This window comes from Bombina bombina, chromosome 3, assembly GCF_027579735.1.
Source record: "Bombina bombina isolate aBomBom1 chromosome 3, aBomBom1.pri, whole genome shotgun sequence".
NCBI classification, from domain to species: domain Eukaryota; kingdom Metazoa; phylum Chordata; class Amphibia; order Anura; family Bombinatoridae; genus Bombina; species Bombina bombina.
This window is the reverse complement of record NC_069501.1, coordinates 396,703,825-396,728,993: the sequence shown is the minus strand read 5'-3', so window position 1 is coordinate 396,728,993 and position 25,169 is coordinate 396,703,825. Positions and strand designations below refer to the sequence as shown.

The window sequence follows — 25,169 nt, the reverse complement described above, 5'->3', positions numbered from 1 at the left end:
TGTCTTAGGTTTGGTTTTTGTGTTCTAAAATGCAAATAGTCTACATTTATTTAAAACAACAATTACCTTTCTGTTTACAGGACTGTACTATCTTTCTGTTGTACAATGTATGATATAAATTCGATAGATTCGCAGCGAGTAAGTATGAGTGCTTTTACCATGCTTTCCCTCTGTGAATCTGAACCTAAATTTAGTCTGGTAATAGGTGTTGATAATATATGATAAAGGGTTAAGGGGTTCCTGCGGTTGAGGCGCAGGTTTGCGGAGGTTAAAGTCCTGCCGGAAGTTGTGATAACCCCTCCAGCCAGGTTGATAGTCCTGGGCTGGTTTACGACAGGTATTGTAGTCCTGTCTGTGATAAGCTCGCAAGAAATAAATGCCATTTGACGGAAAATTTTTAAGTTAAGCTCCCACGTGCAAGTTGGCAGTGAGTGAGTCTCACGTGTGTTAAAGTTTTCCATATTCATTCCCATAATAGAGTTTTGTTACCCACCTGAAACTCATGTTGATGTCTGATGCTTGCTTTGCTTTGTTTATTTGTGTTTTGCTGCTATAAAATTATGCTGTGCTTAGAAAATATTAAGTGGCTATGCATGTTATTATTGTTGCTATTATTGTGTCGAGGAATGGGATCTGCTTATAGATAATAATGCACAGAGAAGATTACATGTATAATGTCTACAAAAGGGTTAATAGTTTCTGCTAAAGACAAACATTTCAAAACACTGTCAGTGAGCACTGCTGTGTGGTAAATAGAGAAATCTCTGTGTTAAAAAATGTAGCAGGCAAAGAAGGGGGGGCACCACGGAGCGCGCACACAGAACAGAACAGAACAAAAAAACAGAATTTATGTTTACCTGATAAATTACTTTCTCCAACGGTGTGTCCGGTCCACGGCGTCATCCTTACTTGTGGGATATTCTCTTCCCCAACAGGAAATGGCAAAGAGCCCAGCAAAGCTGGTCACATGATCCCTCCTAGGCTCCGCCTTCCCCAGTCATTCGACCGACGTAAAGGAGGAATATTTGCATAGGAGAAACCATATGATACCGTGGTGACTGTAGTTAAAGAAAATAAATTACCAGACCTGATTAAAAAACCAGGGCGGGCCGTGGACCGGACACACCGTTGGAGAAAGTAATTTATCAGGTAAACATAAATTCTGTTTTCTCCAACATAGGTGTGTCCGGTCCACGGCGTCATCCTTACTTGTGGGAACCAATACCAAAGCTTTAGGACACGGATGAAGGGAGGGAGCAAATCAGGTCACCTAGATGGAAGGCACCACGGCTTGCAAAACCTTTCTCCCAAAAATAGCCTCAGAAGAAGCAAAAGTATCAAACTTGTAAAATTTAGTAAAAGTGTGCAGTGAAGACCAAGTCGCTGCCTTACATATCTGATCAACAGAAGCCTCGTTCTTGAAGGCCCATGTGGAAGCCACAGCCCTAGTGGAATGAGCTGTGATTCTTTCAGGAGGCTGCCGTCCGGCAGTCTCATAAGCCAATCTGATGATGCTTTTAATCCAAAAAGAGAGAGAGGTAGAAGTTGCTTTTTGACCTCTCCTTTTACCAGAATAAACAACAAACAAGGAAGATGTTTGTCTAAAATCCTTTGTAGCATCTAAATAGAATTTTAGAGCACGAACAACATCCAAATTGTGCAACAAACGTTCCTTCTTTGAAACTGGATTCGGACACAAAGAAGGCATGACTATCTCCTGGTTAATGTTTTTGTTAGAAACAACTTTCGGAAGAAAACCAGGTTTAGTACGTAAAACCACCTTATCTGCATGGAACACCAGATAAGGAGGAGAACACTGCAGAGCAGATAATTCTGAAACTCTTCTAGCAGAAGAAATTGCAACCAAAAACAAAACTTTCCAAGATAATAACTTAATATCTACGGAATGTAAGGGTTCAAACGGAACCCCCTGAAGAACTGAAATAACTAAATTGAGACTCCAAGGAGGAGTCAAAGGTTTGTAAACAGGCTTGATTCTAACCAGAGCCTGAACAAAGGCTTGAACATCTGGCACAGCTGCCAGCTTTTTGTGAAGTAACACAGACAAGGCAGAAATCTGTCCCTTCAAGGAACTTGCAGATAATCCTTTCTCCAATCCTTTCTTAGGAATTTTTACCTTGTCCCAAGGGAATCCTTTAGATTCACACCAACAGATATATTTTTTCCATATTTTGTGGTAAATTTTTCTAGTTACAGGCTTTCTGGCCTGAACAAGAGTATCAATGACAGAATCTGAGAACCCTCGCTTTGATAAGATCAAGCGTTCAATCTCCAAGCAGTCAGTTGGAGTGAGACCAGATTCGGATGTTCGAACGGACCTTGAACAAGAAGGTCTCGTCTCAAAGGTAGCTTCCATGGTGGAGCCGATGACATATTCACCAGGTCTGCATACCAAGTCCTGCGTGGCCACGCAGGAGCTATCAAGATCACCGATGCCCTCTCCTGATTGATCCTGGCTACCAGCCTGGGGATGAGAGGAAACGGCGGGAATACATAAGCTAGTTTGAAGGTCCAAGGTGCTACTAGTGCATCTACTAGAGTCGCCTTGGGATCCCTGGATCTGGACCCGTAGCAAGGAACCTTGAAGTTCTGACGAGAGGCCATCAGATCCATGTCTGGAATGCCCCACAATTGAGTAATTTGGGCAAAGATTTCCGGATGGAGTTCCCACTCCCCCGGATGAAATGTCTGACGACTCAGAAAATCCGCTTCCCAATTTTCCACTCCTGGGATGTGGATTGCAGACAAGTGGCAGGAGTGAGTCTCCGCCCATTGAATGATTTTGGTCACTTCTTCCATCGCCAGGGAACTCCTTGTTCCCCCCTGATGGATGATGTACGCAACAGTCGTCATGTTGTCTGATTGAAACCGTATGAACTTGGCCTTTGCTAGCTGAGGCCAAGCCTTGAGAGCATTGAATATCGCTCTCAGTTCCAGAATATTTATCGGGAGAAGAGATTCTTCCCGAGACCAAAGACCCTGAGCTTTCAGGGGTCCCCAGACCGCGCCCCAGCCCACCAGACTGGCGTCGGTCGTGACAATGACCCACTCTGGTCTGCGGAAGCTCATCCCCTGTGACAGGTTGTCCAGGGACAGCCACCAACGGAGTGAATCTCTGGTCCTCTGATCTACTTGTATCGTCGGAGACAAGTCTGTATAGTCCCCATTCCACTGACTGAGCATGCACAGTTGTAATGGTCTTAGATGAATTCGCGCAAAAGGAACTATGTCCATTGCCGCTACCATCAAACCTATTACTTCCATGCACTGCGCTATGGAAGGAAGAGGAACAGAATGAAGTATTTGACAAGAGTTTAGAAGTTTTGATTTTCTGGCCTCTGTCAGAAAAATCCTCATTTCTAAGGAGTCTATTATTGTTCCCAAGAAGGGAACCCTTGTTGACGGAGATAGAGAACTTTTTTCTACGTTCACTTTCCACCCGTGAGATCTGAGAAAGGCCAGGACAATGTCCGTGTGAGCCTTTGCTTGAGGAAGGGACGACGCTTGAATCAGAATGTCGTCCAAGTAAGGTACTACTGCAATGCCCCTTGGTCTTAGCACCGCTAGAAGGGACCCTAGTACCTTTGTGAAAATCCTTGGAGCAGTGGCTAATCCGAACGGAAGTGCCACAAACTGGTAATGCTTGTCCAGGAATGTGAACCTTAGGAACCGATGATGTTCCTTGTGGATAGGAATATGTAGATACGCATCCTTTAAATCCACCGTGGTCATGAATTGACCTTCCTGGATGGAAGGAAGAATTGTTCGAATGGTTTCCATTTTGAACGATGGAACCTTGAGAAACTTGTTTAGGATCTTGAGATCTAAGATTGGTCTGAATGTTCCCTCTTTTTTGGGAACTACGAACAGATTGGAGTAGAACCCCATCCCTTGTTCTCCTAATGGAACAGGATGAATCACTCCCATTTTTAACAGGTCTTCTACACAATGTAAGAATGCCTGTTTTTTTATGTGGTCTGAAGACAATTGAGACCTGTGGAACCTCCCCCTTGGGGGAAGCCCCTTGAATTCCAGAAGATAACCTTGGGAGACTATTTCTAGGGCCCAAGGATCCAGAACATCTCTTGCCCAAGCCTGAGCGAAGAGAGAGAGTCTGCCCCCCACCAGATCCGGTCCCGGATCGGGGGCCAACATCTCATGCTGTCTTGGTAGCAGTGGCAGGTTTCTTGGCCTGCTTTCCTTTGTTCCAGCCTTGCATTGGTCTCCAGGCTGGCTTGGCTTGAGAAGTATTACCCTCTTGCTTAGAGGACGTAGCACTTGGGGCTGGTCCGTTTCTGCGAAAGGGACGAAAATTAGGTTTATTTTTGGCCTTGAAAGACCTATCCTGAGGAAGGGCGTGGCCCTTGCCCCCAGTGATATCAGAGATAATCTCTTTCAAGTCAGGGCCAAACAGCGTTTTCCCCTTGAAAGGAATGTTAAGCAATTTGTTCTTGGAAGACGCATCCGCTGACCAAGATTTTAACCAAAGCGCTCTGCGCGCCACAATAGCAAAACCAGAATTTTTCGCCGCTAACCTAGCCAATTGCAAAGTGGCGTCTAGGGTGAAAGAATTAGCCAATTTGAGAGCATGAATTCTGTCCATAATCTCCTCATAAGAAGAAGAATTATTATTGAGCGCCTTTTCTAGCTCATCGAACCAGAAACACGCTGCTGTAGTGACAGGAACAATGCATGAAATTGGTTGTAGAAGGTAACCTTGCTGAACAAACATCTTTTTAAGCAAACCTTCTAATTTTTTATCCATAGGATCTTTGAAAGCACAACTATCTTCTATGGGTATAGTGGTGCGTTTGTTTAGAGTAGAAACCGCCCCCTCGACCTTGGGGACTGTCTGCCATAAGTCCTTCCTGGGGTCGACCATAGGAAACAATTTTTTGAATATGGGGGGAGGGACGAAAGGTATACCGGGCCTTTCCCATTCTTTATTTACAATGTCCGCCACCCGCTTGGGTATAGGAAAAGCTTCGGGGGGCCCCGGGACCTCTAGGAACTTGTCCATTTTACATAGTTTCTCTGGAATGACCAAATTCTCACAATCATCCAGAGTGGATAACACCTCCTTAAGCAGAGCGCGGAGATGTTCCAATTTAAATTTAAATGTAATCACATCAGGTTCAGCTTGTTGAGAAATTTTCCCTGAATCTGAAATTTCTCCCTCAGACAAAACCTCCCTGGCCCCCTCAGACTGGTGTAGGGGCCCTTCAGAACCAATATCATCAGCGTCCTCATACTCTTCAGTATTTTCTAAAACAGAGCAGTCGCGCTTTCGCTGATAAGTGGGCATTTTGGCTAAAATGTTTTTGATAGAATTATCCATTACAGCCGTTAATTGTTGCATAGTAAGGAGTATTGGCGCGCTAGATGTACTAGGGGCCTCCTGTGTGGGCAAGACTGGTGTAGACGAAGGAGGGGATGATGCAGTACCATGCTTACTCCCCTCACTTGAGGAATCATCTTGGGCATCATTTTCTCTAAATTTTGTGTCACATAAATCACATCTATTTAAATGAGAAGGAACCTTGGCTTCCCCACATTCAGAACACAGTCTATCTGGTAGTTCAGACATGTTAAACAGGCAAAAACTTGATAACAAAGTACAAAAAACGTTTTAAAATAAACCGTTACTGTCACTTTAAATTTTAAACTGAACACACTTTATTACTGCAATTGCGAAAAAGTATGAAGGAATTGTTCAAAATTCACCAAAATTTCATCACAGTGTCTTAAAGCCTTAAAAGTATTGCACACCAAATTTGGAAGCTTTGACCCTTAAAATAACGGAACCGGAGCCGTTTTTATATTTAACCCCTTTACAGTCCCTGGTATCTGCTTTGCTGAGACCCAACCAAGCCCAAAGGGGAATACGATACCAAATGACGCCTTCAGAAAGTCTTTTCTATGTATCAGAGCTCCTCACACATGCATCTGCATGTCATGCTTCTCAAAAACAAGTGCGCAATAGAGGCGCGAAAATGAGACTCTGCCTATGATTAGGGAAAGCCCCTAGAGAATAAGGAGTCCAATACAGTGCCTGCCGGTTATTTTACATAATTCCCAAGATTTAAAATAATTCCTCAAGGCTATGGAGTATAAAATATGTTTATATATAAATCGATTTAGCCCAGAAAATGTCTACAGTCTTAAAAAGCCCTTGTGAAGCCTTTTTTTCTTTCTGTAATAAAAATGGCTTACCGGATCCCATAGGGAAAATGACAGCTTCCAGCATTACATCGTCTTGTTAGAATGTGTCATACCTCAAGCAGCAAAAGTCTGCTCACTGTTCCCCCAACTGAAGTTAATTCCTCTCAACAGTCCTGTGTGGAAACAGCCATCGATTTTAGTAACGGTTGCTAAAATCATTTTCCTCTTACAAACAGAAATCTTCATCTCTTTTCTGTTTCAGAGTAAATAGTACATACCAGCACTATTTTAAAATAACAAACTCTTGATTGAATAATAAAAACTACAGTTAAACACTAAAAAACTCTAAGCCATCTCCGTGGAGATGTTGCCTGTACAACGGCAAAGAGAATGACTGGGGAAGGCGGAGCCTAGGAGGGATCATGTGACCAGCTTTGCTGGGCTCTTTGCCATTTCCTGTTGGGGAAGAGAATATCCCACAAGTAAGGATGACGCCGTGGACCGGACACACCTATGTTGGAGAAAAACCTGTTACAGCAGCTCCGTTTGTAAGACTTTTTGTTTGCTTGCAGTAAGGAAAAGGAAATTTTGTATATTGAGATGCATAATGTGTGATGGTCTGTCGGTTCTCACTGTGGTATGCGTGTAACGGATTTACTCTAAACCAAAAACAGAATGTATTATTTGAAAATGTTGGTCCCAATCTATGCGGAAAATGGCCATTCTGCGTGGATTCTTCTGACTTTAATACATTTTGAACTTGGTGACAAGTTAATCTTGTGGTATTTTTATATGTCTTTGGTACGCTATGAAATAGATGTTTTTCTGAGAAAGGAAAAAAGGGAGTGAATCTCTGGTATGCGAGATGAGATGGGTTTGTGTGTCTGTATCGCTGTAAAAATGTTTCTTTCCGTTTCTCTGCTGGGAAATCAGACGTTGTAAGGAGGTATTTTGTAGTGTTATTTTTTTATATACCTGTATTTTAAAGTCAACAGCATGTTTTAAGTATGTGTGTTATAGGTGCAGTTTTAGTTTACAGTGATAATTGTTGTATGCAAGTTTGAAAAACTATCCTTCTGTTGCGGCATATATGATATTGTTTTTGCAAGTGAAGTAATGGCTTTGAAAGTGGCTTTGAAAGTGCGATGGTGTGTGCGATTTGGGTCACGCTCTGGTAAATATGAGAGTGTTTCTCATATGAAGTATCATTTAAAAGTGTATAGAGAAGTTGTAAATTATTCTCTGAGAAATATCAATGTATTTAGTTTGTATTATATCTCAACAATGTTTTGTTTGGTTTTAAATGACGTTTTATTTGGACATAATTGTGATTGTATTGCGGTGTGTACTCATCCTGTACTGTTTCTGTTTGCTTCCTAGACTCCCTGTGACTCGAGTGTTTGCTTGCCATGGGGATCCACTGATTGCCTTGTCTACCCCATGAACAAACCATCAGATTTCCAGCATCTCCCTGCGGAAGAACACTGGATAAGCACCCCTACTGCAAATGAACTGTTGGAGAACTGTATTATAGCAAAATGTCTGAGCAAGGTGAAGCGCTCTAAATGGACAAAGACTGTTCTTAAAATGATCAGAGGCCACCTAGAGACAGTTGTGCTATTGCTATGTCATGCTTTACTGTGGAGAAGGAACTGTTGGACATATTGGGGGGTGCTAGCAATGCAGGTGCAGAAATAAAAGATGCAGCGTTGTTTGGGGGTAGATGGGGGGCTGGTTGGGTCTTTGTGCAGGTAGACCGGTAGTTTTGGGGAGGCTGGAAGATAGATGGAAGGTATTGGAGAGGCTGCACCTATATGCAGTGACAATTAGCCTATAAAAGTATATCAGGACATGGGAATATTTTTCTCTTTAGTATTCTCACATAGAGTTCTGTTACCATAATATAAGGCTTTACTAATTTTCTATGCCTGTCTATTTTTATGTTATTCTGTTAGAATAAAAGGATGGTATGTTAGGGGTAATGTGAACCTGACTGCAGCCATCTTGTTCCTCGCAGCCATCTTGTGATGATTAGCATCCATTTTGTAATGATTAGACTTTATTATACTGGGTTATTATGTAGTGGGAACTATGTGCTTGTTATGGTACTTTCCTTAGCTCTTCGGCCTTGTAGAAGCTTCCTGGCTGTACGCCCAGAAAAATATAATATCAATAAGATGGTCCAGCGACCTTGGTGTCTCTGCAGATGATATTGTTATGAGCTAGTAACTTTCCAGAATCACACCGTGTTTTAACTCTGTAGAACTGTGTAAAATGACGCGGTCATAACGTGTCATCCCCTTAACCCTATATGCTGTTACTGAAGTCTATAAGATATGCTTGCACTGTTCAATAAACATGATTGGCTTTAGATCATATTGCTGCGTGGTCTGAGTCATTCTAAGGGATCCTTATCAGGTAATCTACATCTGCTTCAGGTGGTACAGCGGCCCAGAGGCTTCGGCCTGACCTGACACTCCCCCCCCCCCCCCCTGGGAATAACACCTAACAACCACCACCTGAGGACAGTACCATGATTCTGCTTTAAAAGGACACTGAACCCAATTTTTTTCTTTCATGATTCAGATAGAGCATGAAATTTTAATTAACTTTCTAATTTACTCCTATTAATTTTTCTTCGTTCTCTTGCTATCTATTTTAAAAGCAGGAATGTAAATCTTAGCAGCCAGCCCATTTAAGTTCAGCACCATGGATAGTGCTTGCTTATTTAGAGGCTTACATTTACCCACCAATAAGCAAGAATAACCCAGGTTCTCACCCAAAAATGGGTCGGCTCCTATGCATCACATTCCTGCTTTTTAATAAAGATAACAAGAGAACAAAGAAAAATTGATAATAGGAGTAAATTAGAAAGTTGCTTAAAATTGCATGCTCTATCTGAATCATGAAAGAAAAAAAATTAAAGTTACATTGCACATTTATTCTATCTACTTGTTCCTCATGAGTTGGGCTACCTAGGGAGCTTGTACAATCCTCAGTACTGTGAGATTTAAGAACAAAAGAAAATATATTAAAAATGACTAGTTTTATTTAAATAAACGTTGAAAGGGCACCTACTCCCTTGCAATCTGCCTGTATACTCTGAAGTTACAGCTACTAGTAATGCATCAGTGTGTTAGATAGAGAACTGAAAGCAAAGAACATTTTAAATAGCAAACAGATACATGTGAGCAATTAACTGACTCACATTAATTCCCATTATTGCCATGGATATAATATATATTAATTCCCAGTAATATCATATAAATAATGGTTATATACTGAATAATTATGGTTATTTTATACACTATCTTTTTGCGTTTAAAAGACGTGAAACACAAAATGTTTATTTCATGAGTCAGACAGAAAAACATAATTTATGTCCATGAGCTAGTGATGTATGGGATATACATTCCTACCAGGAGAGGCAAAGTTTCCCAAACCTCAAAATGCCTATAAATACACCCCCCAACACACCCACAATTCAGTTTAACGAATAGCCAAGAAGTGGGGTGATAAGAAAGGAGCGAAAGCATCAACAAGGAATTGGAATAATTGTGCTTTATACAAAAAAATCATAACCACCACAAAAAGGGTGGGCCTCATGGACTCTTGCCAATATGAAAGAAATGAATTTATCAGGTAAGTTCTTACATAAATTATGTTTTCTTTCATGTAATTGGCAAGAGTCCATGAGCTAGTGACGTATGGGATAGCAAATACCCAAGATTTGGAACTCCACGCAAGAGTCACTAGAGAGGGAGGGATAAAAATAAAGACAGCCAATTCCACTGAAAAAAGAATCCACAACCCAAATCAAAAAGTTTTAATCTTATAATGAAAAAAACTGAAATTATAAGCAGAAGAATCAAACTGAAACAGCTGCCTGAAGTACCTTTCTACCAAAAACTGCTGCTGAAGAAGAAAAAACATCAAAATGGTAGAATTTAGTAAAAGTATGCAAAGAAGACCAAGTTGCTGCTTTGCAAATCTGATCAACAGAAGCTTCATTCTTAAAAGCCCAGGAGGTAGAAACTGACCTAGTAGAATGAGCCGTAATCCTCTGAGGCGGGGATTTACCCGACTCCACATAAGCATGATGAATCAAAAGTTTTAACCAAGAAGCCAAAGAAATAGCAGAAGCTTTCTGAAATCTTTAGTAGCTTCAACATAATATTTCAAAGCTCTTACCACATCCAAAGAATGCAAAGATTTTTCCAAAGAATTCTTAGGATTAGGACACAATGAAGGGACAACAATTACTCTACTAATGTTATTGGAATTCACAACCTTAGGTAAAAATTTAAATGAAGTCCGCAAAACCGCCTTATCCTGATGAAAAACCAGAAAAGGAGACTCACAAGAAAGAGCAGATAACTCAGAAACTCTTCTAGCAGAAGAGATAGCCAAAAGAAACAATACTTTCCAGGAAAGTAACATAATATCCAGAGAATGCATAGGCTCAAACGGAGGAGCCTATAAAGCTCTCAAAACCAAATTAAGACTCCAAGGAGGAGAGATTGACTTAATGACAGGCTTGATACGAACAAAAGCCTGTACAAAACAACGAATATCAGGAAGATTAGCAATTTTTCTGTGAAATAGAACAGAAAGCGCAGAGATTTGTCCTTTCAAGGAACCTGCAGACAAACCCTTATCCAAACCATCCTGAAGAAACTGTAAAATTCTAGGAATTCTAAAAGAATGCAAAGAGAACTTATGAGAGGAACACCATGAAATGTAAGTCTTCCAAACTCGGTAATAAATCTTTCTAGACACAGATTTACGAGCCTGCAACATAGTATTGATCACTGAGTCAGAGAAACCTCTATGACTAAGCACTAAGCGTTCAATCTCCATACCTTCAAATTTAATGATTTGAGATCCTGATGGAAAAACGGACCTTGAGATAGAAGGTCTGACCTTAACGGAAGTGGCCAAGGTTGACGACTGGACATCCGAACAAGATCCACATACCAAAACCTGTGTGGCCATGCTGGAGCCACCAGCAGTACAAACGAACGTTCCATTATGATTTTGGAAATCACTCTTGGAAGAACTAGAGGCGGAAAGACTTAAGCAGGTTGATAATTCCAAGGAAGTGACAACGCATCCACTGCTTCCGCCTGAGGATCCCTGGATCTGGACAGATACCTGGGAAGTTTCCTGTTTAGATGAGAAGCCATCAGATCTATTTCTGGAAGCCCCCATATCTGAACAATCTGAAGAAACACATCTGGGTGAAGAGACCATTCTCCCGGATGTAAAGTCTGGCGACTGAGATAATCCTGGGATATGAACTGCAGAGATTAGACAGGAGCTGGATTCCGCCCATGCAAGTATCCGAGATACTTCTTTCATAGCCTGAGGACTGTGAGTCCCACCTTGATGATTGACATACGCCACGGTCGTGACATTATCTGTCTGAAAACAAATAAACAATTCTCTCTTTAGAAGAGGCCAGAACTGAAGAGCTCTGAAAATCGCACAGAATTCCAAAATATTGATTGGTAATCTCGCCTCTTGAGATTTCTAAACCCCCTGCGCTGTCAGAGATCCCCAGACAGCTCCCCAACCTGAAAGACTCGCATCTGTTGAAATCACAGTCCAGGTTGGATGAAGAAAAGAGGCCCCTTGAACTAAACGCTGGTGATTTAACCACCACGTCAGAGAGTGTTGAACATTGGGATTTAAGGATATTAATTGTGATATCTTTGTATAATCCCAGCACCATTGATTCAGCATGCAAAGCTGAAGAGGTCTCATGTGAAAACGAGCAAAGGGGATCGCGTCCGATGCGGCAGTCATGAGACCTAAAACTTCCATGCACATAGCTACTGAAGGGAATGATTGAGACTGAAGGTTCCAACAAGCTGAAACCAATTTCAGACGTCTTTTGTCTGTTAGAGACAAAGTAATGGATACTGAATCTATCTGGAAGCCTAAAAAGGTTACCCTTGTCTGAGGAATCAAGGAACTTTTTGGTAAATTGATCCTCCAACCATGTTCTTGAAGAAACAACACAAGTTGATTTGTGTGAGATTCTGCAGAATGTAAAGACTGAGCAAGTACCAAGATCGTCTAAATAAGGAAACACCGCAATACCCCGCTCTCTGATTACAGAGACAAGGGCACCGAGAACCTTTGAGAAGATCCTTGGAGCTGTTGCTAGGCCAAAAGGAAGAGCAACAAATTGGTAATGCCTGTCTAGAAAAGAGAATCTCAGGAACTGATAGTGATCTGGATGAATTGGAATATGAAGATAAGCATCCTGTAAATCTATTGTGGACATATAATGCCCTTGCAGAACAAAAGGCAGAATAGTCCTTATAGTCACCATCTTGAATGTTGGTATTCTTACGTAACGATTCAAAATTTTTAGATCCAGAACTGGTCTGAAAGAAATCTCTTTCTTTGGTACAATGAACAGATTTGAATAAAACCCCAGACCCCGTTCCAGATATGGAACTGGCACAACTACCCCAGAAGACTCCAGGTCTGAAACACACTTCAGGAAAGCCTGAGCCTTTACTGGGTTCACTGGAATGCGTGAGAGAAAAAACCTCACAGGCGGTCTTACCTTGAAACCTATTCTGTACCCTTGAGAAACAATGTTCTGAATCCAATGATTTTGGACTGAATTGATCCAAACATCTTTGAAAAATCGTAGCCTGCCCCCTACCAGCTGTGCTGGACTGAGGGCCGCACCTTCATGCGGACTTGGGGGCTGATTTTGATTTTCTAAAAGGCTTGGATTTATTCCAGACTGGAGAAGGCTTCCAATTGGAAGCCGTTCCTTTAGGGGAAGGGTCAGGCTTCTGTTCCTTATTCTGACGAAAGGAACGAAAACGGTTAGCAGCCCTAAATTTACCCTTAGATTTTTTATACTGAGGCAAAAAAGCTCCCTTCCCCCCAGTGACAGTTGAAATTATAGAATCCAACTGAGAACCAAATAATTTATTACCCTGGAAAGAAAGATAGCAACGTTGACTTAGAAGTCATATCTGCATTCCAAGATTTAAGCCACAGAGCTCTTCTAGCTAAAATAGCTAAAGACATATACCTGACATCAATTCTAATGATATCAAAAATGGCATCACAAATGAAATTATTAGCATGTTGAAGAAGCTTAACAATGCTATACACATTATGATCTGGTACTTGTTGCGTTAAAGCCTCCAACCAAAAAGTTGAAGCTGCAGCAACATCAGCCAAAGAAATAGCAGGCCTAAGAAGATTACCTGAACATAAATAAGCCTTCCTTAAAAAAGATTCAAGTTTCCTATCTAAAGGATCTTTAAAAGAAATACTATCTGCTGTAGGAATAGTAGTACGTTTAGCAAGAGTAGAGATAGCCCCATCAACTTTGGGGATTTTTTCCCAAAACTCCAATCTATCAGCCGGCAAAGGGTACAGTTTCTTAAACCTTAAAGGAGGAGTAAATGAAGTACCCAAACTATTCCATTCTCTAGAAATTACATCTGAAATAGCATCAGGAACTGGAAAAACTTCTGGAATAACTAAATGAGGTTTAAAAAACGAATTTCAACGTTTACTGGTTTTAATATCAAGAGGACTAGACTCCTCCATATCTAATGCAATCAACACCTCTTTAAGTAAGGAACGAATAAACTCCATCTTAAATAAATATGAAGATTTGTCAGTGTCAATATCTGAGGCAGAATCTTCTGAACCAGATAGATCCTCATCAGAGATAGATAAATCAGAATGTTGGCGGTCATTTAAAAATTCATCTAATTTATGAGAAGTTTTAAAAGACCTTTTACCTTTATTAGAAGAATCTGAATAGAATTAGAAACAAATTCTCTTACATTAACAGGAATATCCTGAACATTAGATGTTGAAGGAACAACAACAGGTAATGGACTACTACTAATGGAAATATTGTCTGCTTTTGAAAGTTTATCATGACAACTAACACAAACTACAGCCGGAGGAACAGTTACCACAAGTTTACAACAAATGCACTTAGCTTTGGTAGAACCGACATCAGGAAGCAGCTTTCCAGAAGTAGATTCTGATACAGGGTCAGATTGCGACATCTTGCAATATGTAATAGAAAAAACAACATATAAAGCAAAATTATCAAATTCCTTAAATGACAGTTTCGGGAATGGGAAAAAATACAAACAGAATAGGCCTCTGGAAACCAGAAGCAAAAAGAAACAAAGACTTAAATAATGCCAAAAAAACTGGCGGCAAGTATGACACCCACAATTGACAATTTTTTTGGCGCCAAAAAAGTCTGCAACAAACACGAGCGTCATAGATGACGCAACTACGTGAAAACTCTCGGCGTCAACTACAACGCCGGAAATGGCGTCATTAACGTCAACAAACGTAATTTTCACGCCAAAAATGACGCAATAAATTCTAGCATTTTTTGCACCCGTGAGCCTAACAGCCCCGCAATTTAGAAAGAAAAGTCAATTTGAAAAATTTTCAGGTAAAGAAAATATTTATTCATATGCATTTCCCAAAAATGAAACTGACAGTCTGTAAGAAGGAAATATACTAATTAACCTGAATCATGCAAATATAAGTATAAAACATATATTTAGAACTTTACATATAAAGTGCCAAACCATAGCTGAGAGTGTCATAAATAAAATAAGACATACTTACCAAAAGACACTCATCTACATATAGTAGATAGCCAAACCAGTACTGAAACGAGAATCAGCAGAGGTAATGGTATATAAGAGTATATCGTCGATCTGAAAAGGGAGGTAGGAGAAGAATCTCTACGACCGATAACAGAGAACCTATGAAATAGATCCCCGATAGGATGACCATAGCATTCAATAGGCAATACTCCCTTCACATTGCTCTGTCATTCACTGCACTCTGAGAGGAAAACCGGGCTTCAGCATGCTGCGAAGCGCATATCAACGTAGAAATCTAGCACAAACTTACTTCACCACCTCCATAGGAGGCAAAGTTTGTAAAACTGAATTGTGGATGTGGTGGGGGGTGTATTTATAGGCATTTTGAGGTTTGGGAAACTTTGCCCCTCCTGGTAGGAATGTATATCCCATACGTCACTAGCTCATGGACTCTTGCCAATTACATGAAAGAAATACATTTTAAAACAACTTTCAAATTTACTTCTATTATCTTCATTCTCTTTGTATCTTTTGTTGAAGCAGCAGCAATGCACCACTGGGAGCTTGCTAAACACATTGAGTGAGCCAATATATTTGCAGCCACCAATCAGCAACCTCCTTAGCCTACATAGGTATCCAAGAAAACAAAACAAATTAGCTAATAGAAGTAAAATGGAAAGTTGTTTAAAATCACATGCTTTTTCTGAATCATGAAAAAAAAATGATTTTTTACGTCCCTTAAATCTTTAGCTGTGTATGCTCTCCGTATATAATATGTCAGCTAGTTACTAGTACAACCTATTTTGACTTTGGATGCGCCTACTGACCGTAACGATCTATACCTGTCTCGTTTTTGCAGAGGTTTCAACAAATGGAATTCCATAGCTTCTGGCCAGCTCCTGTGCTTGCTTAGTATCCACTGTTCTGGTAGGAAGGTCACATTTGTTACCAACAAGAACCATAGGGACATCATCTGAATCTTTCACCCGCTTTATCTGCTCTCTGTAAGAATAACGTTATTTCCATCAATGTCAAAAATCCATCCATTTACATATTAATAAAGAAATAGAAAAAAAAAAACTAATAAAAACCGTTCTGACAGCATTTTTAGCCATTTTAAAAACTTCACAGATATCTGTGCTCTAATCAAGCAGTGTAGTCAGTTATAGATTAAAAATAATAAATGCACCCATCAGTATTCTATTCCAGGAATGTTAAAAGGAGCAGTAAAGTCAAAAGTAAACTTTTATGAGTCAGATAGAACATACAGTTTTAAACAACATTTGAATCTAATTCTGTTGTGTAATTTTCTTTGTTCACTTGGTATCCTTTGTTGAAAAGCATACCTAGGTAGGCTTAGGAGACGCAATGCACTACTGGGAGCTAGCTGCTGGTTAGTGGCTGCGACCAGTCAATGGTTCACTCAATGTGTAGAGCTAGTTCCCATTAATGCATTGGTGCCCCTTCAACAAAGGATACCAAGAGAATAAAGCAAATTTGATAATAGAAGTAAACTGGAAAGTTGTTTAAAATGATATGCTCTGAGTCACAAAAGAAACATTTTTGGAACTTGCGTTCCTTTAACGTGCTGAATATAAAAACAGCAAATACTCTGCAGCCTTTCTTCAATATCTTTCAGTCTACATGTTTGCATGAGGCAGGGCTGCATGATTAATCGCATATGCAATTTAAAACCGTGATTAATTGCCGTGATTTAAAAACTGCGAGAGATCGCAATTTTTTGCTAACCCCCCCCCCCCAAAAAAAACCCTCAGATGTGGCTGTACGGCATTGATTTGTATGTGATTTCTTGCAAACCAGATCCATCTAGTGGTTGCTTTTAACACACATTTGTAAAATGGCCGTTTTATTCACTTTCTGTTTGTGATCTCAGTAGCAGCCAATCAATCTATAGAAGTCTAAAAGCAGAGCCCATGCAAGAGAGTGAAGAGGAGGGAAAGCCACTTACTTATATTTCCCCTAGGGACGTCTGCAGTCTGAAACTTAGGGTATGTAATCATTATGGAACCTCCCACACAATCTCCTGCTCTCTGAGAAACGGCTCAAATACATAGCAGATGCAGTTAACGCAACAGCAAAAAGGCTAAAACTGCAGTCCCCTCTGCTAGCTAAACTGCTGGATTAACTGCATCTACAATGTACAGTATTTGATATCAGCAAGGCACAGCATTTCTGAGAGGAGCAGCCCCCCACCCCTACTGCTATATGCCTGTATTGGATTCCTGCACAGGATGCGGGCTCTTTATCAGTCAAAATAAAATGTCTAAAAAATAAATTTATATATATACATACACGGTTTGTATTTTTATGTACATGTTGGACATTGAGAAACATGAACATTAAGATTCTGTAGTCTTAAATAAAAAAAATTATTGAAAAATTAAGGTGTTCTAGTCATTTATAAGAAAATCGCGATTTTTTTTGCCCATATCGCTCAGCCCTAGCATGAGGGTTTCTTTGTTAAAAGACAAAATTACAGGAACACAAACCATGACTTGCAAAGGTGCTTGCATCTGGCACAGTTACTTAATATCCCTCCTCAGCTTTGGCAAGTTTACTATGGAATCCTGTTAGATTATGGTAAAATCCCACAAGCCCACAGTAAAGCAAAATGATGATGGTGATTGGCTTTCCCCCCAAATTGCAGATGACTTTACAAAAGTAGCTGAAGGATAACGGCTCACAGAGAACTTACTCTAATGAGGTAAAACATCGTCCTCTTTTACGGAAATATGTTCAAAGGATATTTTTAAAGGACCACTAAATACAGTAAAATTGCATAATTAACAAGTGCACAATGAAAAGACAATGTAATAACACTTACTCTGAATTCAAATAAGCAGTAGATTTTTTTTCCTGACAAATGTATTTTCCCCATTTGCTGGCCCCTTGTATCATGTGACAGCCATCAGCCAATCACAGAATAGTATACGTAAACTCTGATCTTGTGCACATGCTCAGTAGAAGCGGGTGCCTCAAAGTGTGTATATAAAAAGACTGCAAAATCTGATAATAGAAGTAAATTGGAAAGTTTCTTAAAACTGTATGCTCTATATGAATCATGAAAGTTTAATTGTGAATTAAGTGTCCCTTTAAAGTTAGCCTTGCAAGTGATTTAGAATATGTCCCTTTTGTAGCGTGAAGATATTTTGTGATATGAAACACAGAATGTAATGTAAATTAGATATAAGTACATTGGAAATCGGTTTAAAATGCTAAGAATCATGAAAAAACATTTTGGGTTTCATGTCCCTTTAAGGACATGTTCAGAACTGGCTTTGTGAATGCCAATATAATGCATAGGTATTTTCATTATAGTGCATGCAGTTATACCTGTAAAGGTTAATGTCCGCAAAAGACTTGCTGTTGTTTAAAGCAAATACACACAAGAAGCCTTCCCCAGTTCTCATGTACTGATCACGCATGGCACTGTACTCTTCTTGACCAGCAGTGTCCAAGATATCCAGCAAGCAGGTCTCTCCGTCTATCACCACCTGCTTTCTGTAGGAGTCCTGGAAAATAGCAGCCCAAAACAAATATACATTTCAGTACAGCTAAAATGTTATAACGGTAAATCAAGGCCACGGTTTGTCTGTTTATCTGAAAGGAAACAATGTTTTTCTAGAACAAATGACCGACCATTTGCCAAAGCTGCCCTGTGAGCTTAAAGGGATAATAAAGTCAAAATTAAAAAAAACTTTCATGACTCAGAGCATGCAATTTTAAATAACTTTCAAATTTACCTGTATTTAATTTGCTTTGTTCTCTTGCTATCGTTGTTTGAAAGACATACCCAAGTATGCCTCTTGTTATTGGTTCACCTAGCTCCCAGTAGTGCATTGCTGCATCTTCAACAAAGAATACCAAGAAAAGGAAGCAAATGTAAAGAGTAAATTGGAAAGTTGTTCAAAATTGTAAGAACTTTCTGAATCATGAAAGAAAATGTGGTTTCATGTTCCTTTAATGTAATTACCATCCATGATGTCTCCTTGTTTTTTTCTGATTGTCTATCATATTTTGTGCCAATAATGAGAAAATGAAAAATCTAAAATTATTTCTTATTTGCACAAGCCTTGTGGGTGCAGAAAACATGTGGACTTCTGAACTGATTTTTTTTTTTAGTTTCTATATTCTGGCACTTATTCCAACCGACCGTTGTTCAAATTAGCTAATCTATTTTGCTTAAGACAATTACAGACAGAGGGCTTGTTTCCATTGAGCCGTAATTAGGTTTGCATGCGCTCGCAAACCGTTAAATATGCTGTCGAAAGCAATATTGTTCACAGACTGCTTCCAACGGCCTGTTATACCTGAATTTCAGCAATCTGACTCCGGCTGACGAAAACATTTTCGTGTCCCATAGAAAGTATCAGAAGCCGCTAATCTTTAAATAATACCAGGTTTCCAATGACAGCGCAAACCATTAATACTGTCGGAGGCTGCCGATACATTAACAAAAATCACACCCAGCTCAACTAGGTGTAAAATAGGAAAAAGGTGCTTTTTGAGACCTTTTCCCCCATTGAAATCTAAACCGCCTCCCAAAAATAAACCCCTCTATTCGCCATCTCCCCCCATTTTATATTGGGGTAACGTTACATTCCTATTGGCTCATATTTGAAAATATCAGCCAATAGGATTGGAGCTACTGAAATCCTATTGGCTGATTTGAAAATATCAGCCAATAGGAATGCGACGGTAGCCCATTATAAAACGGGTACCTTGCATTCAAGCTTCAGTGTGCGGCGGCGACGATCATACAAAGAGGATCTTCCACGCTGGATGGCTCTGCAGTCGCCGGTCCTGTTCGGCGGTCACCTCCGTGTCGCCTTGGTCCTGGATGAAGATAGAAGAGGTCCCTGTGCTGGCTGGCTGAAGATATTGCCGCCTGGAAGAAGACCTCCGCCGGACTTCAGGAACGGTAAGTACCTATTTGGGGTTAGACTTATTTTAATGCGCAGCAAAAGAATCATTTTAAGGGTTATTGGTAGGTTAGTCTTAGATTAGGGGGCTTTTTATTTTTATATGGGTATTAGATTAGGTTTAAATTGTTTTATAATTTGGTTTATTTATTTTTTTGTAATTTTAGATGTAATTATTGTAATTTAATCTTAGGTTTTATTTTAAATTAATGTTAGGATTTTTTATTTTAAATCTTTTATTGAGGTTTTTTTTATAGATTACAGCCAAACAAATAATACAAATTTACATTCTTTCACAGAGACTGTATAGAATCAAGACGTTCCCAAGTTAGACCAACACTGCTCATACATATCTGTGCGATACCTGTGATGTAACATGTAGGTTAATAAAACCGAAAGTCTGAAGACAAAAGCTAGGTTACATCAAACAGTCAGGAATGCATATACACCATCAACACTCCCTTATTCTCAGGGAAATGACAAAAAGCACGTTTACTTTGGGAGTAACAATTAGAGCATCTATGACAACATTTTAAGAAAACATAAAGAGAAACAACCTTGATAACATTAAAGTAGTCTAAAACGGAGAAAATAAACTTGAATAAGCATAAATGAAACCTCATTTTTTCTTTTTAAGTAATAGCTATGTGGCAACTACTGGACTGGTCTCTCTTGGAACAAATGCATCTTTAATATTATGTCATATGGTAGTTCCATAGAGGCTACTTTTGGGCCCCTTGATAAGAATGATATATAGTTTTATAATAATATCTGGTGGAAACATCTAATTATTGCTAGTGGTTGCTATATTACACTTTATTATATTATATTATAGGGAACCATCTTACAAACCTTAATGAACAGCCTAGTCGTGATGTGTGTTACGCAGTATAGATGTGAGTCTAGAAGTATTAGTGATGTACTATATAGGGTGAGAAAGTCTACCCAGTAAGTAGGTATTTATAAAACATATAGAAAAACATGTGTCAGCTGCAACTCTGGATCAGTATGTTCAAGCCTAAAGATATTATGTTAATACAATAGTCAGCATACATAATATTCTGTAGATGAATTTCTACAGACCACATACTATGGTATCTTTAAATTAAGGCCTAAGGACCGGCCACCTCGGCCGCAGGTAGCACATTGCCCACTAGCCATGATTATAAAAATAAACCATTGTGATCTGATTTAACAAAATAGGTTGGTTCTTGTGGTGTACTCCAATGATCAGTAATGAACAAATATGCAGTGTGAATTTATAAGTACCTAGTGCAGAGAGCAAATAACATACAATACCATATATTAGAACCTTAGTACTGCTCTTGTATGACTTATGGCTTTTCCATAAAGGAGACCCTATAATTAACTCTATTAACTGGTAATATTTCCATACTTAATGAGCTGTGAATAAAATAAAAAAAAATTCTAGCCCCCCCCCCCCCCCCCCCCAAACTGCAGATCTTCTATTTCCTATAGTCAGATACCCAACAACCCCAGTGGATCAATTTAAAACAGAATTGTAGGGGAGACACACATAAACCCCCTAGAAACCACACAGTTAAGAACATCAACATTTTATCTCTGAAAATAACCCCAGACACAATATAGGCAGAAACGAAATTTTCGAATTAGCCAAAATAGTATGTCCCGTGTGTATAATATTAATTGTAAATGAGACAGAAGCTAGTTCTTGAGGACCTGTTAAAGGGACACTGAACCCAAATTTTTTCTTTTGTGATTCAGATAGAGCATGCAATTTTAAGCAACTTTCTAATTTACTCCTATTGTCAAATTTTCTTCGTTTTCTTGCTATCTTTATTTGAAGAATAATGCATCTAAGCTTTTTTTTGGGATTCAGAACTGTGGACAGCACTTTTTATTGGTGGATGAATTTATCCACCAATCAGCAAGGACAACCCAGGTTGTTCACAAAAAATGGGCCGGCATCTAAACTTACATTCTTACATTTAAAATAAAGATACCAAGAGAATGAAGAAAATTTGATAATAGGAGTAAATTAGAAAGTTGCTTAAAATGTCATGCTCTATCTGAATCATTAAAGAAAAAATTTGGGTACAGTGTCCCTTTAAGTTAAACAACCACATTTTGCCAGATAATTATAACAGTGAACATATTACCCCCAACACCACATAAGCAAAAGTCAAAAGGAAAAGTAAGTCCATCGTACATAAGAGTACAACAATCAGTCAGCAAAAGTAGCGTGGGTCATTACAAGCCCTCTTATCCTATACCTGTGTTCCTTGCCACTACTACGTTCTTGAAAGTTAGAGAGAACCCACCGGGGTCCCATTTTGATTGTAGTGGGACAGTGCATAGAAGGGTGTAATAGGGCCGAAAATTTGAGAAAGAGCTCAATATTTGCGCCTGCAAATCTCCAAGACGTTGACAGCAGTCCCCAAACGAAACCCTTGTGTGCACAGATTTTCCATTCTCCTGGGGCGCTACAAATATTGATCGGCTCGGCCCAGCTACATACACGCAATCGCCCAAAAAATCAGCTCTGCTTGCCACCTTAGTTTTAAGTTGGGTATCTGACCTGTCCGTAGCTGCTATTCAGGTGCCATCTAGGGGGACGATCCACACGCTAGGTGCAAAGATGACCACTGCTCTCATCCCGGACCTCTTTATAACTCGGGTAGTTGCCGATTCTGGCTCACTTGTCTTGTCCCTGGATGCTGCAGACTGTGCACCCCAGTACTCCAAGACCGGTCGGGAATTCTCATACGCAGAGCAGGAGATCTCTGTATGCTCGGTGGAGCAAAGGGCTTCACTGCTGATCGCTTCTGCCATTTTAGGAATGCTAGGCATCTTGGTTACGCCTGCGGGCTGTGCTGCAAGTTGTGAAGTAGATAATATTTTGTAAAAGTCTGCTACTAAGCTTCGGTAGGAGTCCTCCAATAACCGAACTCTCTCACTTTTCCATCTATCAATAGCCTCCATTTTGCCGGTCAATCTCAGATGTATCCGCACCAAAAAGCTTTAAAAGTACTACGGCTGATTTATTGAGATAGATGGTTCCCTTCTTTAAAACTAACAGCCTGCTCACGGCTGTAATTAGGGGTTAATAGTTTAAATAGGTACTTTGCGATGTGGAGTAATGGCCGTTTAGATGTTAATAACTTTGATACTTTGCGATATGGGGGTTGGTGGACTACGGGTTAATAAATTTATTAGATATTGCAGTGGGGGGGTGGCAGTTGAGCGGTAGGTATTGCGCATGCGTTAGCTTTTTGCTTTTATTTGAACAGCGAGCATCGGGTAAAATATTAGCGCCGCACTTGTATGCGGCACCGTATATGCGATGGAGTGTAGTGTAAGATTGGGTTACCATAGTAACCGCTTAATTTCCAAGAAATCCAGCATTGGGTGGAAGCGTTAACACAACGCTAACGTACACCTACACGAAAAGGGCGACTGAACGCAATCCATAAACTATTTCAATGGAAACCTGGTACTAAAATGGAGCTGCCTGCAACGTCGGTAGCTTACGGCTCCATTTTTAACGGGTCAATGGAAACAAGCCCGAAGTGTGCAAACAACGGCTGCATGGAATATGGCAAATGTTAAAGGGTCTTTAAGTCCTGATAAATAAAATCACTAAAACATTGGTAAATTTCTCTCAGTTGTCGCTTACACACTTATCTATCCACTGTTATCCATTGTTATCTATCCATTGTTATCAGAAGCGATTAGATTATGGAATCGTAGATTTCAAAATAGTGACCAATTTTTTTTTAATGAAACTAAAAACTTAACATATTTCTTTATTTAAACAATATAAAGTTAAAACAAAATTTATGCTTGCCTGATAAATTATTTTCTTTCGGGATGATGAAAGTCCATAGGGCTCTATGACATGTGAGCTATAACTCCTGCCAAGAACCCCCACAAGAGCTTTAATCCCTCCCACCTACCCCCCTCTCTCCTCAGTTTTACATATAGCAGAGCAGAGAAAAGTAAACAGATAGGTAGGAAAGACCAATCAGTGTATATAGAGGTGCAAATTAAAACTGTTGCCTGAAAAATTTAAATGGACGGAGCCTATGGACTATCATCATCCCAAAAGAAAATAATTTATCAACAGGTAAAGCATAATATTTTTTACTCTTTCATACGATGAGAGTCCATAGGGTTCCATAACATGTAGGACTAATACCCGAGCAGATAGTCCATGTTACGGAATGTGTGGGACAATTTTATGGCAGTTCCTATTTGTCAGACACTGTGGCCTGAAGGACTTTCCTGCCGAAAAGCTGCTTGCAAAGAAGCAAAAACATCAAAGCAGTAAAATTTTGAAAAGGTATGCAGAGAAGACCATGTCTCAGCTTTGTAAATCTTCTCCAAAGATGCATAGTTTTTGAAAGCCCAGGAAGTAGCAGCTGATCTTGTAGAATGAGCTGTGATACTTTTAGGGGGCGACTTTGCCTCCCACCAAGTAAGTCTGGGGAATTACCTGATTGAGCCAAGAGGCCAAGGCTTCAGCAGTAGCCTTCTGCCCTTTATGAGTCCCAGAGTAGTGAACAAATAAGCTGGAAAATGATGATATGTACTCCTTTGTAGCTTGAAGATAAAACGTCAATGCTCTGACAACATAAAGATCATGTTTTTTTTATGTGTGTGAAGTGAAGCGCTGATCTTTACCTAAAACAAGCCTCTCTTGTTGGACTATCTCCTTCCTAGATAGTTACAATGTGTTAAACTGGCGATTAGGATTGTTAAGAGGGCGCTTACAGCGTTTGTGTATCTGTTTTGAAATGAAACACAACATAGTATTATAAAGGGATCTATTTTATAAATAATTTGGGGGACATCTATTAGGTATTGCAACCACCAGACCTTTTAGAAAATTGTAAAATATATAAGATATTGACCAAGGATTGCAACATTTGATTAACTGATAAAATGTTAACCTAAACGCTGTAAGCGCCCTCTTAAAAACAAAGATCATGTAAAAGTCATTCCTTAGAATTAGAAGGATCTGGACACAAAGAAGTAACAATCTCCTGATATATATTTTCCAAAAAAACACCTTAGGAAGGAAATCATATTTAGTTCAAAGAACTGCTTTATCTTTGTGAAAAACTCAAACTCTCCTACTGGATAAAATGGCTAGCAAGAAAAGCACGTTTCAGGATAATAGCTTGATCTATGGAGTGCATTGGTTCAAAAGAAGGACCTTGAAAACAAAGAACTAAGTTTGAATTCCAGGACAGAGATATACCGGTAGGTCTGACAAATGGCTTAATTATTACCAGCGCCTGGACGAAAGTCTAAACGTCAGGAAGTTTAGCTAACTTTCTATGAAAGAGAACAGATAAGGCAGAAATTTGACCCTTCAGAGAGCTAGGAGACAAACCCTTGTTGTGGTCATCTTGTAAAAAACTGAAGGATT

The 25,169-nt window shown here is 39.6% G+C and overlaps 1 protein-coding gene across 2 annotated transcripts in view; it reads right to left on the bottom strand.

Moving 5' to 3' along the window:
• NRAS (NRAS proto-oncogene, GTPase) overlaps positions 1-25,169 on the bottom strand; it is a 255,552-nt gene that overhangs the window by 48,423 nt on the left and 181,960 nt on the right. For both annotated transcript variants that reach the window (XM_053706558.1, XM_053706559.1), the window contains 2 exons: positions 18,165-18,343; positions 15,653-15,812 (listed from right to left, as the gene is read on the bottom strand). In XM_053706558.1, coding sequence (XP_053562533.1) covers positions 15,653-15,812; positions 18,165-18,343 — 339 coding nt within the window. The remainder of the gene's footprint in view (positions 1-15,652; positions 15,813-18,164; positions 18,344-25,169) is intronic.